Source organism: Cottoperca gobio, chromosome 3, assembly GCF_900634415.1.
Source record: "Cottoperca gobio chromosome 3, fCotGob3.1, whole genome shotgun sequence".
In the NCBI taxonomy this organism is placed as follows: Eukaryota; Metazoa; Chordata; class Actinopteri; order Perciformes; family Bovichtidae; genus Cottoperca; species Cottoperca gobio.
In genome coordinates, this window is record NC_041357.1 from 2,402,899 (window position 1) to 2,417,794 (window position 14,896).

A 14,896-nucleotide genomic window follows, 5' to 3' on the forward strand; every position below is an offset into this window, starting at 1 on the left:
TGTAGTGCTGTAATGCAGCGCCTGCAGTGCAGTAGTGCAGCACCTGTAGTGCAGCGCCTGTAGTGCTGTAGTGAAGCGCCTGTAGTGCAGCGCCTGTAGTGCAGCGCCTGTAGTGTAGCGCCTATAGTGCTGTAGTGTAGAGCCTTTAGTGCAGCGACTGTAGTGTAGCGCCTGTAGTGCAGCGCCTGTAGTGCAGCGCCTGTAGTGCAGCGCCTGTAGTGCAGCGCATGTAGTGCTGTAATGCAGCGCCTGTAGTGCAGTAGTGCAGCACCTGTAGTGCAGCGCCTGTGGTGCTGTAGTGAAGCACCTGTAGTGCAGCGACTGTAGTGCAGCGCCTGCAGTGCAGCGCCTGCAGTGCTGTAGTGCAGCCCCTGCAGTGCAGTAGTGCAGCACCTGTAGTGCAACGCCTGTGGTGCTGTAGGGAAGCGCCTGTAGTGCAGCGCCTGTAGTGCAGCGCCTGTAGTGCAGCGCCTGTAGTGCTGTAGTGCAGCGCCTGTAGTGCAGCGCCTGTAGTGTAGCGCCTATAGTGCTGTAGTGCAGCGCTTGTAGTGTAGCGCCTGTAGTGCAGCGCCTGTAGTGTAGCGCCTGTAGTGCAGCGCCTGTAGTGCAGCGCATGTAGTGCTGTAATGCAGCGCCTACAGTGCAGTAGTGCAGCACCTGCAGTGCAGCGCCTGTAGTGCAGCGCCTGCAGTGCTGTAGTGCAGCGCCTGTTGTGCAGTGTCTGTAGTGTAGTGCCTGTAGTGCAGCGCCTGCAGTGCAGCGCCTGCAGTGCAGCGCCTGCAGTGCAGCGCCTGTAGTGCTGCACTACTGCGCCTGCAGTGCTGTAGTGCAGCGCCTGTAGTGCAGTGCCTGTAGTGCAGTGCCTGTAGTGCAGCTCCTGTAGTGCCGCGCCTGTAGTGCAGCGCTAGGATAATCACAGCCTCATGACACTTTACAACCACAAACTACAGACTGAGGGCATCAATAGGATGTCTGGCTTTCCGAGCTATATGGTTAATAAGGAGGTTTCTTAGCAATTTCCAGAACAGAAGTGCTCACCATGCAGTCATCGAAAAATGCAATTCTTGCAGAAATGACCAAATGTGAAAAGTGTTTGATACCAAATCACAGCATAAGTTTTTCTATGTTGCTATAATGCAGCGCCTGCAGTGCAGTAGTGCAGCACCTGTAGTGCAGCGCCTGTGGTGCTGTAGTGAAGCACCTGTAGTGCAGCGCCTGCAGTGCAGCGCCTGCAGTGCAGCGCCTGTAGTGCTGCACTACTGCGCCTGCAGTGCTGTAGTGCAGCGCCTGTAGTGCAGCCCCTGTAGTGCAGCCCCTGTAGTGCTGTAGTGTAGCGCCTGTAGTGCAGCGCCTGTAGTGCTGCACTACTGCGCCTGCAGTGCTGTAGTGCAGCGCCTGTAGTGCTGTAGTAAAGCGCCTGTAGTGCAGCGCCTGTAGTGCAGCGCCTGTAGTGTAGCGCATGTAGTGCTGTAATGCAGCGCCTGTAGTGCAGTAGCGCAGTAGTGCAGCACCTGTAGTGTAGCGCCTATAGTGCTGTAGTGTAGAGCCTTTAGTGCAGCGCCTGTATTGTAGCGCCTGTAGTGCAGCGCCTGAAGTGCAGCGCCTGTAGTGCAGCGCATGTAGTGCTGTAATGCAGCGCCTGCAGTGGAGTAGTGCAGCACCTGTAGTGCAGCGCCTGTGGTGCTGTAGTGAAGCACCTGTAGTGCAGCGCCTGTAGTGCAGCGCTTGTAGTGCAGCGCCTGCAGTGCAGCGCCTGCAGTGCAGCGCCTGTAGTGCAGCGCCTGCAGTGCAGCGCCTGCAGTGCAGCGCCTGCTGTGCAGCGCCTGCAGTGCAGCGCCTGCAGTGCAGCGCCTGTAGTGCAGCGCCTGTAGTGCAGCGCCTGTAGTGCAGCGCCTGTAGTGCTGCACTACTGCGCCTGCAGTGCTGTAGTGCAGCCCCTGTAGTGCTGTAGTGAAGCGCCTGTAGTGCAGCGCCTGTAGTGCAGCGCCTGTAGTGCTGCACTACTGCGCCTGCAGTGCTGTAGTGCAGCGCCTGTAGTGTAGTGCAGCGCCTGTAGTGCAGCGCCTGTAGTGCTGTAGTGCAGCACCTGTAGTGCAGCGCCTGTAGTGTAGCGCCTATAGTGCTGTAGTGTAGAGCCTGTAGTGCAGCGCCTGTAGTGTAGCGCCTGTAGTGCAGCGCCTGTAGTGTAGCGCCTGTAGTGCAGCGCATGTAGTGCTGTAATGCAGCGCCTGCAGTGCAGTAGTGCAGCACCTGTAGTGCAGCGCCTGTGGTGCTGTAGTGAAGCACCTGTAGTGCAGCGCCTGCAGTGCAGCGCCTGCAGTGCAGCGCCTGTAGTGCTGCACTACTGCGCCTGCAGTGCTGTAGTGCAGCGCCTGTAGTGCAGCCCCTGTAGTGCAGCCCCTGTAGTGCTGTAGTGTAGCGCCTGTAGTGCAGCGCCTGTAGTGCAGCGCCTGTAGTGCAGCGCCTGTAGTGCTGCATTACTGCGCCTGCAGTGCTGTAGTGCAGCGCCTGTAGTGCTGTAGTAAAGCGCCTGTAGTGCAGCGCCTGTAGTGCAGCGCCTGTAGTGTAGCGCATGTAGTGCTGTAATGCAGCGCCTGTAGTGCAGTAGTGCAGTAGTGCAGCACCTGTAGTGTAGCGCCTATAGTGCTGTAGTGTAGAGCCTTTAGTGCAGCGCCTGTATTGTAGCGCCTGTAGTGCAGCGCCTGTAGTGCAGCGCCTGTAGTGCAGCGCATGTAGTGCTGTAATGCAGCGCCTGCAGTGGAGTAGTGCAGCACCTGTAGTGCAGCGCCTGTGGTGCTGTAGTGAAGCACCTGTAGTGCAGCGCCTGTAGTGCAGCGCTTGTAGTGCAGCGCCTGCAGTGCAGCGCCTGCAGTGCAGCGCCTGCAGTGCAGCGCCTGCAGTGCAGCGCCTGCAGTGCAGCGCCTGCAGTGCAGCGCCTGCTGTGCAGCGCCTGCAGTGCAGCGCCTGTAGTGCAGCGCCTGTAGTGCAGCGCCTGTAGTGCAGCGCCTGTAGTGCAGCGCCTGTAGTGCTGCACTACTGCGCCTGCAGTGCTGTAGTGCAGCCCCTGTAGTGCTGTAGTGAAGCGCCTGTAGTGCAGCGCCTGTAGTGCAGCGCCTGTAGTGCTGCACTACTGCGCCTGCAGTGCTGTAGTGCAGCGCCTGTAGTGCAGCCCCTGTAGTGCAGCCCCTGTAGTGCTGTAGTGTAGCGCCTGTAGTGCAGCGCCTGTAGTGCAGCGCCTGTAGTGCAGCGCCTGTAGTGCTGCACTACTGCGCCTGCAGTGCTGTAGTGCAGCGCCTGTAGTGCTGTAGTAAAGCGCCTGTAGTGCAGCGCCTGTAGTGCAGCGCCTGTAGTGTAGCGCATGTAGTGCTGTAATGCAGCGCCTGTAGTGCAGTAGTGCAGTAGTGCAGCACCTGTAGTGTAGCGCCTATAGTGCTGTAGTGTAGAGCCTTTAGTGCAGCGCCTGTATTGTAGCGCCTGTAGTGCAGCGCCTGTAGTGCAGCGCCTGTAGTGCAGCGCATGTAGTGCTGTAATGCAGCGCCTGCAGTGGAGTAGTGCAGCACCTGTAGTGCAGCGCCTGTGGTGCTGTAGTGAAGCACCTGTAGTGCAGCGCCTGTAGTGCAGCGCTTGTAGTGCAGCGCCTGCAGTGCAGCGCCTGCAGTGCAGCGCCTGCAGTGCAGCGCCTGCAGTGCAGCGCCTGCAGTGCAGCGCCTGCAGTGCAGCGCCTGCTGTGCAGCGCCTGCAGTGCAGCGCCTGTAGTGCAGCGCCTGTAGTGCAGCGCCTGTAGTGCAGCGCCTGTAGTGCAGCGCCTGTAGTGCTGCACTACTGCGCCTGCAGTGCTGTAGTGCAGCCCCTGTAGTGCTGTAGTGAAGCGCCTGTAGTGCAGCGCCTGTAGTGCAGCGCCTGTAGTGCTGCACTACTGCGCCTGCAGTGCTGTAGTGCAGCGCCTGTAGTGTAGTGCAGCGCCTGTAGTGCAGCGCCTGTAGTGCTGTAGTGCAGCACCTGTAGTGCAGCGCCTGTAGTGTAGCGCCTATAGTGCTGTAGTGTAGAGCCTGTAGTGCAGCGCCTGTAGTGTAGCGCCTGTAGTGCAGCGCCTGTAGTGTAGCGCCTGTAGTGCAGCGCATGTAGTGCAGCGCCTGCAGTGCAGCGCCTGCAGTGCAGCGCCTGCAGTGCAGCGCCTGTAGTGCTGCACTACTGTGCCTGTTGTTTCTCAACGTTTTGGTGTCTAATGTGGTCATAAATTGTTCAATTTAGCAGCAAATGTGTTTAACAAATAGTATCAACTCAAAAACAAATGAGACATAAAAGAGCGTGGTTATGGTCATCATATACTCCAATCATAATGTTATAGAATATAAACTTTCAAATGTTATAACCCATTTTGACTAGACAATCTTGGCACACATTGCCGAGTGTTGCATCAATTAATCTTCAGCTTCCCAGCTTTCAGATAATGTATACCACTTTTATGTGGCACATTGAGTTTTGTTTAATCAAATGAAAAGTGCGCTTATAAATACAATTTCTGATTATTATTATTATTATTATTATTATTATTATTATTATTATTATTATTATTATTATTATTATTATATACGGTTGACCTGCAATCTCATCCTAAAGAGTCCCTGTCCCCCCCTATGTGGGTCTGTATTAACACACAGACATGAGATCGTCTCGTTCCAATTTTTCTTTAACTTCATTCCTTTAACAACAGAATTCATAATGTGCAGCAAACCAAACACTTATTTATATGAAAAACACAAACTCCAGCAGAATAATTGTGTTGATATCGGCATAGTGATAGTCCTTTGTTTCACTTGGTGACATTAGATTTAAGAAAATCTGGGAAATCATTGACTATCACCAAAGTCCCTCCTCCTGACGAGTGTTTAATGGGCTGAAGAAGAGTTGGAAAGGACTTTTAGTTAGGAACCACTTGTCTCCTGTCTGTACTATATGAAATCAACCCAGCACCACCACATGTACCACTATACATCCATCAAGCTGAGCAGACACCTGTACTGAACTCACCCTCTCCATCTCCATGAAGTCGTCATCCAGCTTCGTCCCCTCTGCCCCACTGATCTTTTCACTGAGTAGCTACACAAAGAGAGCAGAGAGACAGAATTATGGAGGACTGATAAATACGAAGGTCGAAGAAGAACATCAGGATCAGACATAATACATTTATGTATTTTTATTTGTCCTTAATTCCTTCATAATTTCTCCTTGATTTCTTTATATTTGAAATGTTCCAAAACTGCTCATTTTATTTAAAAAAATATATTATTTGCTTTCTTCTCTAACGCTATGAAGAAAAGAAGGCCTGCTGGGAAAGGCTCATTTGTCCAATGAACTTGCTCCCTGTGATTAGTGATAATGTGGACAGTGACAGAAGCGTTCGTCAGCAAATACAAAAAGTATAATAGCAGCATAATGCTTAGCAAGCACAAAACATAAACGTAAAAAAGAGGGAGGATAAAAGAGAACAGAATTAGTGTACTACTAAACTGACTAAATCCTGTTTCATCATTATCCAATGCAACATTTGTGTGCAGTTGGAGGCTCTCAATAGAGAACAGCAGGAATTGGATTTGAGCAGCGTTGTTAGTGACAATACGGAAGTGCCAAAAACTGCAGTTCATCAAATGGCCGATTGAGGCTCCAAAAGAGAGTTAATCTCCATAGACCCCCATGTTAAGATGCCAAACTTCACAGCAGAAATAAACATGTTTACAGCCTGGTACAAAAAACGGGTTTGGTCTCTATAGCTAATTTCTCTAACCCGTTAAAATCTGATTAAGGCTTAAAGTCATGCAGTATTAGGGGCGTGGCCATTTTTGGATTGCTGGAGTTAGATGGTGATGTTACTGTCGCCTACTTTGAGCTTCACAACGGCTCTTTAGAATCCAATGGATGACATCAAGGAGATGAGGTCCATATTTTATGCACTCTATGGTGAGTACATGTTTCTCTTTGTTATGGCGTAGGATCAGGGATTTAAATCTATAGCAACGTAGCCTATTGATACCTCTCATACGTTGGAAAATGTGCATCTACTGTAAGCTGTGTCTGTGATAACATTTGGCTGCTGTGCCAATGATGGTGAATGATTCTATAAATGCAAGTGGTCGTGTGATCAGGTGCCGTAATCCATTCATCCATACTGTGAGACGTTAGATCTATAATGACTTACTGTGCTTTTTTTTCATAGCTTATGTTTGGCTTATCAACATAATTTGTACCTGTGTCTACCTTTGTGTTGATTTGTTAGTGCAGGCTGGCTAAAGATTTTTCAGATGTTTGATAGATGGATGAAACAGGCTGTGGTTTGTAGCTATAGACACAGAGGGATTCAAAGCTTCCTCTCCCCACACATGTTCTTTGATCACATACAGGGAACCACACAGTTCTTTTTGGATGCACACACACACACTTGCTCTCTCTTTCACAAACAAACACATTAACCAGACTCTTTTACATTCCATGTCATTTAGCAGATGCTCTCATCAGAGTGACTTATGGTGAACTAACTACAGGGACAGTCTCTCTGGAGCAACTCAGGGTTAAGGTTAAGGACCTTGCTCAGGGGTACAATGGTGGCAGCCCTGGTATTGAACACACAACCTTCCAGTGTTGTATTAGGAAGCCAAACCACTAGGCCACCACCACCTCAATATATGGCTCTCAAGCTATATGATATATATTGACATAAACAGTCTTCCCCATGAGTTGGCAGTTCTGCCAAATGTGCATTTGGCAGGAAAAAACTCAACCAACCGACAAATGTAACATACTACACTCAAAAGAAGTCCACTGGGGACCAATTACAACCATTTGAACTGGGAAAAGTCATTTAGTTAGTTTTGAGCTCCATCAAACCTACACTTACAGCTTTACTATATGGTTCCACAGTATCTGCAGATTGCAATCACAGAAATCTGCCCTCTTAAAACAATAGTCAGGCTCCTGTATGAAGATTGCATTTCCTTGCTCTAATCATTCCTCCTGTTCACACTGGCCATTAAGACATCCCTTGCTAATGCACTATTAATGTATGTGATGGTGGACAAAATCCACAGTCCTCAATCTGTCCAAATTGAGCTGAAGGTTATTTGAGGCTTCAGAAGCCTGATCTCGGTAAATACAGTTTTAGTTTTTAGTACTAATTTCCAGCTTTTTGTTTCCCCAGACAGTCTTTCCCTGCTGAGCTGCGGTGTGACACAGCTGGAGAGCTGGCACATTTTCACATCTAACTCGGTGAATTAAAGGTTTATTTGGACCAAACCAGAGTTGGTGATTGAAACAGTGGAAGGACAATTTTGGTGAGTATTATTTTGTTTTCTGTCGAGTTTGAATGAAGTGTGGTTTCCGATGCCCTGCCACCTGCCGGGGGTCTGCCCCTGAAGAGCGAGTAAGAGCTGCTGTGCAGCGGACAGAGAGAGACAGAGGGGGAAATATCGTCTGCACATTTTCACATCTAACTCAGTGAAATAAAGGTAGAATTAGACAGTTGGAACAGTGGGACCTAACCTAAACAAGTTTGAATGAGGTGTGTTTTATATCTTATAAAACACACCTCATTCCATCTGTCATCTGTTGGGCTGAAGGTGGCCGGTAGGAACATGCTTAACATAAATGCAGGGCCCTAACATCTATTGTCTAACTGAGACTGTTGTAGCCTCATATCAGCTTCAGGATGAACATGCATCTTTACGCAGGTCAAAGACTGGATTTTGTCCCCCATCGCTCACATTGAAGTTGATCTGGAGGGATCACTTCACAGGAGGAACGATTACTGCTGTCACGTTTATATGGGCTCATGATTATTGACTTAAAGAATGATGAATCTATGCTTTAAGGTGAAAGTACCAAGACTTGAACAAAAAGAATCTGCTCACTGTCTTTACATATCATTATTAATACTACAGATTAAATTATCTAATTCTATGAGGTGTTTATATTGTGTTAGATATTACACAAATAAAGGTGTACACATTATTATTATTATATCACAGATTTCGAGTTGGGGACACTGGGGCCAGCTAGCAGGCGCACGATAACGTCAGCACGTCCACGTCTTTTGATTGGATACGCACTATTGAGAGGCAGAGCTATGCAGAGCTATGCAGAGCTATGCAAACATTGAACAAGCTAATTTGTGTAAATTTCTACAAGCTGTTTTTTTTCAACCCACAATGGCTGAAGGAGGAGAAGAGATCGATTTGGTCGCAGATATAATTACAACGCCATTTTCAAGATGAACTTTTCAAGAAAAGATAGACATCGTGAGAAGAGAACGGCCAACCCCGACGCTAGCGAGTCTATCACAGCTGGGAAAAGGGTTTGTCCGCCACTTTCAAATCACTAACTAAGAGCGGTACCCCCGGCTCACAGCCTCCGAGAGGCACTGCACATTGTACTGCTGGGAATGCCTGCTATTTACAACTAAATGTTTCGTAAATATTAATATAACTCTGTTGTTAGGGTGATGCAACGCCCGGTTATACTGCGTTTCTGTCTAAATGTATAGTTTCTAGAGCCATGGCGTCATAATGATGGTATTAAGAGGTGGATTAATTCAGGAGAACATACATGTAGCCATATCGCAGTAAAGCCATGACCATGTGCCAGCTGTTGTTTCCTGATTAAAACTAATCCATGCTTTTATCTCAAACCGACTTGATTACTGTAATGCACTCTATACCGGCCTCCCAAAAAAAACAACGGAGAGACTTCAGCTCATCCAAAACGCTGCAGCGAGGCTGCTGACTAGAACCAAGAGGATAGACCACATCAGTCCAGTGTTAGCCACTCTACTCCAGTAACTTTTAGATTTGATTTTAAGGTCCTCCTTCTTGTATAGACGGAATCGGAGTTTCGGGCTTCCGGTGGAATCGCAATTCATGCTGGTGTGGCAAGCCTAGAAAAGTGAGCACCAACTCTACAAGGGCCGCCATATTGGATTTCTTCTCTACATGTTTACATTGCATTTAGCTTATTCTTCAAGCGTGTTTACATTGTATTTGGCTAGTTTTTAGTGTGTAATCATCGCTCTTCTAGTTATGGGATTTGGACACAATTTTGGTGAAAGGATGTTTAAACAGTGGGAGAAAGCTAAATAAATGGGCAGAATCTCATTGTGAACTTCACGATTGCAAAAATTGCGACTGCAAGCCCCCGTTCTAACTATTTCCATTTCCAACAGCACTAAAGAACAATGATAGAAGGCTAGCATGGACCAAAGCTGTAAAGAGACAGGATTACAATGGGAAGTCTTGGGAGCCCAAGAAATCTTCGAGGATTTGCAGTGAGCATTTCCTTCAAGGAAATCCAACAAATGAAATCCCTGATCCTAAACTCGACCTGGGGTATGTAGTCTATCTACTTGATTTATATATTGACAAATGTACTTTCTATATATTGAGTTTTATAATAATTAACAAACACAAGTTAGGTATATATTTATAATAGCTTACCCTGCAACACAACTGCAATAAGCATGATAGCCAGTTTTCTTGACTGCGCAGATCCATGCCGAATGTGGCGTATGGGAAATTTTCATTGGACGAGTACATTTTGCTTTCAAAAAGCAATACTCAGAATCTGCGAGAGGATTGAAAGATACAGTATATCTCAAAAGTGAGTACACCCTTTAGATTTTTGCAAATATTCTGTTATATCCTTTCAGGGGATAACATTATCCTACTGAAACTTTGATATAACTTAAAGTAGTCAGTGTGCTGCTTGAATAACAGTATAGATTTATTGTCCTTTGAAAATTACTCAGTACACAGCTGTTAATGTCTAAACAGCTGGCAACAAAAGTGAGTACACCCCATAGTGAACATGTCTAAATTGTGCCCAAAGTGTCAATATTTTGTGTGACCACCATTGTTATCTAGCACTGCTTTAACCCTCCTGGGCATGGAATTCACCAGAGCTGCACAGGTTGCTTCTGGAATCTTCTTCCACTCCTCCACGACGACATCACGGAGCGCACGGATGTTGGACACCTTGCACTCCTCCACCTTCCTCTTGAGGATGCCCCACATGTGCTCAATTGGGTTTAGGTCTGGAGACATACTTGGCCAGTCCATCACCTTAACCTTCAGCTTCTTCAGCAAGGCCGTTGTCATCTTGGAGGTGTGTTTAGGGTCATTATCATGTTGGAAAACTGCCCTACGGCCCAGTTTCCGAAGAGAGGGGATCATGCTCTGCTGCAGGATGTCACAGTATATATTGGAATTCATGTGTCCCTCAATGAAATGCAGCTCCCCAGTGCCGGCAGCACTCATGCAGCCCCAGACCATGATGCTGCCACCACCATGCTTGACTGTAGGCAAAACACATTTGTCTTGGTACTCCTCACCAGGGTGCCGCCACACACGCCGGACACCATCTGACCCAAACAGGTTTATTTTGGTCTCATCAGACCACAGGACATGGTTCCAGTAACTCATGTTCTTGGATTCATTGTCTTCAGCAAACTGTTTGCGGGCTTTCTTATGCATCGGTTTCAGAAGGGGCTTCTGTCTGGGGCGACCGCCATACAAACCGATTTGATGCAGTGTGCGGCGTATGGTCTGGGCACTGACAGGCTGACATCCCACTTCTGCAACCTCTGCAGCAATGCTGGAAGCACTCGCACGTCTATTTTTGGAAACCAACCTCTGGATATGACGCTGAGCACGTGGACTCAACTTCTTTGGTCGACCCTGGCGAGGCCTGTTCCGAGTGGAACCTGTCCTGGAAAACCGCTGTATGATCTTAGCCACTGTGCTGCAACTCATTTTCATGGTGTTGGCAATCTTCTTATAGCCAAGGCCATCTTTGTGAAGCGCAATAATCCTTTTTTTCAGCCGCTCAGAGAGTTCCTTGCCATGAGGTGCCATGTTGTCCAGCATTCAGAGAGAATTGTGCCCAAAACACCAAATTTAACAGCCCTGCTTATCATTTACACCTGAATCCTTGTAACACTAACGAGTCACATGACACCAGGGCGGGAAAACAACATCATTGGGCACAATTAGGACATGTTCACTATGGGGTGTACTCACTTTTGTTGCCAGCTGTTTAGACATTAACAGCTGTGTACTGAGTAATTTTCAAAGGACAATAAATCTATACTGTTATTCAAGCAGCACACTGACTACTTTAAGTTATATCAAAGTTTCAGTAGGATAATGTTATCCCCTGAAAGGATATAACAGAATATTTGCAAAAATCTAAAGGGTGTACTCACTTTTGAGATATACTGTATTTGTTTCAACCAGCCAGAGTCAAACAGTCTAAATGCTTTGCCTTCTTTGTATTCGTTCAAAGTTCGTTTATGAAACTCGACATCGTTCCCTGGGTGGTCAGACATTAAAAATAATGTTATATCGCTGAGGTATATCGGCGGCCAATGAAGTCATGCTGTTGTTTTCAGCCATCCTGCAATGTCAAGGGATCAGGCACTGAAACGCCACTCGGCATAACCAAAAGCTTAGTCTTTTCTTTTTCTGTGATTGAAAGTCTTTCGTTAGCTGTTGGTTGCTCCTCAATGCCTATCTCTGATGCAGCAAACACCCTGGCAATAAGCTCGAGTTTTGTTCCTGAAATCTTTAAATTTCGCTTGCAGCAAAATACTTTCAAAGCTTCGACTTTCCACATCTGAACCTCATCATAAGAAAGGAGTTCAGAACTCATTGTAGAGTAGTAGGTTTGTTTACAACACGCTTGAAGAATAAGCTAAATACAATATAAAAACGCTTGAAGAATAAGCTAAATACAAACACGTAGAGAAGAAATCCAATATGGTGGCCACACCAGCATGAATTGCGATTCCACCGAAACTCCGAAACTCCGAAACTCCGATTCCGTCTATACAAAGCCCTAAACGGAACCGCACCAAGTTACACTGCCAACTCTCTAATAAACTATGTGCCCCCAAGAACATTACGATCATCCACTACTGGTTTATTAAATTTTCCCAGAAACATCCAAAAGAAAACTGGGGATGCAGCCTTTTGCAATTATGCACCAAAGCTATGGAACACTTTACCTGCAGACATTAGGGAGGCAAGCTCACTCAATATCTTCAAAAGTAAGCTAAAAACATATCTTTTTACTTTAGCCTTTTGATAGTGATATTTTATATCTCTTTACTTTAGCCTTTTAATGGTGATATTTTATATATTTTTATCTTAGCCTTTTAATGGTGCCACTTTAAACTAACCCGGCCGTCCCCCTGCTGCCTCTGAAGACTCCGGCCGTCCCCCTGCCACCTCTGCAGACCCCAGCCGTCTACCTGCCGCCTCTGCAGACCCCAGTCGTTTCCCTGCTGCAAGAGATGGACAAGCTTTTTTTTGTAATTACGGTGAGTGGACAAGAGCTCCCAGTTGGGATGTCCCTAACCCATTTTGGGTACTCGCCTGGCTCTGGGAGGCCCTCGCAGTCTTCGGAGGACTGCTAGGCTTCATAACAAGAGCTTCAAACGGTGGCACATAAAGTCTCACACCCCAGCTAATGCTGCTGGGCCGCAACATATTCCAGCAGTTCCTGCCTCCGAGCCGCCGCTCGCACCTGCTTCAGTTCCGGGTCTGACTGCCGGGCTGTGGCAGCCCCCCGTTTCCGCTGCCAGACCACGACAGCCTCCAGGTCCTCTGCCGCCTCTGCAGACCCTGGCCGTCCCCATGTCGCCTCTGCAGACCCCGGCCGTCTCCCTGCCGCCTCTGCAGACACCGGCCAGTCTCCCTGCCGCCTCTGCAGACCCCGGCTGTTCCCCAGCTGCCCCTCGAGATCCCAGCTGTTCCACAGCTGCCCCTCGAGGACCCAGCTGTTCCGCAGCTGCCCCTCGAGGACCCAGCTGTTCCGCAGCTGCCCCTCAAGGCCCTAGTCCCTGTTCTTGCTGTTGGGCCGCGACAGCCCTCCGTTCCTGCTGCCGGGCCGCAACAGCCCCCTGTTTTTACTGCTGGGCCGCGACAGCCCCCTGTTTCTGCTGCTGGGCCGCGACAGCCCCCTGTTTCTGGTGCTGGGCCGCGACAGCCCCCTGTTTCTGGTGCTGGGCCGCGACAGCCCCCTGTTTCTGCTGCTGGGCCGCGACAGCCCCCTGTTTCTGACCCCAGCCCCTGTGCTCCCTCTGTCCCTTGATACCCCACCCCGCCTCGCGTGCCGGCCTCCCCGCCGGCCTCCTGAGCGGCTCCGCCCGCATCCTGCCCGGCCGCTTCGCCGCCCTCCAGAGCAGTCCGGCCTGCTTCGCCGTCCTCCAGCCCACTTCGCCGGTCTCCAGATTGGCCTCTTCCTCGGCCTCCTGCCCCGCCTCCTGCGGGCTCGTTTTTTGTTAACCTCATCGTCCAGTGAACTGCATTTGGGTCCTCACCTTCACCACACCGTGACAGTTTATGATTTGGATTTTGTTATTTAGGGAAATAATTGTTTTGGTTAATAACCTGGTATTTTACATCATCCACAACCGACACTTGTGGATGATGGACCCTGGTCATTGGTATAACAGCATACTATTGACCCAGCGTGGGTTTAAAAGGTGTTTCAAACACAGGAGGGGACTTTGACACCATTCCCTGGCAGCTTTAAAAAGGATTGAAGTTCTGTGTGCACAAATAGTGGACTAATACTGAAAGATTAAGGGCAGTTGGCCAGTTAGGAGGAAACGCCTGACTGCAGGCCAGTCGCTGAGCTCATGTGCTACAACTGAAAAAGCATTCCTTTCACAGTTCAGAACTTATTTTAATGTGTTGCAGTTTACTTTCTGATCAACCCACTTTCATGTCAATCTGCTTCATACACTACTTCATCAGTGATGTTCTGCATTACTAAGACTACCTTTGAAAAACCCAACGGTAGCCACCATCATCTCCTGTCTATTTACTTACTATATAATTATCAACTCTTCAGGTAGTGCATAGTGAGAGACCCTTTAAGATGCATTAAACGTTTGACTGAATTCAACAACCACAATTCAATGATCAACAACAAATCAACTATGCTTTCTAGAAAATATTGTCCTGTATTAATTCATAAACAATTCTTGAAGCTTGGAACCAGGCCTATGAATGAAAGGAAATACCACACAGACAAGGATGTGAAGCTCTTCAGATGGCAGATGTGTTAAGTAGCCCTCCCAACTCACTCAACATGTAAAACTAAACTACAGCGTCTTCCTTTAGGAGCAGTTTAGTGAATCAGCTGATGATCGGTAGTCCAGTTAGCAGCTCCGCCAACAGAGAGCTACTAAGTGGGAGGACCTGGAGATCAACCGGCAATAAAACCAAGACTTCATCATCACTGATGCTGTCAACAGGGACATTGTATATGGAATATTATAATTAATGGAACTAAAAGACAAACAACATATTAACTAAGATTCCAAATCCAAAGGGAACATTAACCCAAAGCTACTTTGAACATGATTGATGCAGTTTGCGTCACAAAACACGCCCCCGTCCAATCCAAACCGCTCAACCGTGCGTGTGAGATCCAATCAATCGTAATCCAGACGTCACATTTCATTGTTTTAATATATACAAGCACATTTAAACAGTCATACTGCGTGTGTCAGTATAGGGGGTGTGAATGTGTTGTGTGTGTGTGTGTGTGTGTGTGTGTGTGTGTGTGTCCAAAGCTCCACTACAAGTACTGCCAGCAGAAGGAGAATTGTAGGCACCAAGTGGGTCAGAGTCTGGGTAAAATTAGTAGCCTCAGAGTTGAGAAATGAGACCAATCTGGCTGCCAGAGCCTATCTAGGACAGTGGAGGGGGCAGTGTGCTGAGTGAAATGAAAAGGGAGGTACCACTGTACATCTTCAGTCTGGTCCATCAAGTCATTTACTGTTATATTCTTAAGATCATGCTTTTCACTGAATCACTAAATGAATACTTGAATACTTAAGTCC

The 14,896-nt window shown here is 48.0% G+C and overlaps 1 protein-coding gene across 3 annotated transcripts in view; it reads right to left on the reverse strand.

The window, feature by feature from the left end:
- sh3gl3a (SH3-domain GRB2-like 3a) overlaps positions 1-14,896 on the reverse strand; it is a 49,712-nt gene that overhangs the window by 14,648 nt on the left and 20,168 nt on the right. For all 3 annotated transcript variants that reach the window (XM_029460834.1, XM_029460825.1, XM_029460842.1), the window contains exon 2: positions 5,032-5,100. In XM_029460834.1, coding sequence (XP_029316694.1) covers positions 5,032-5,100 — 69 coding nt within the window. The remainder of the gene's footprint in view (positions 1-5,031; positions 5,101-14,896) is intronic.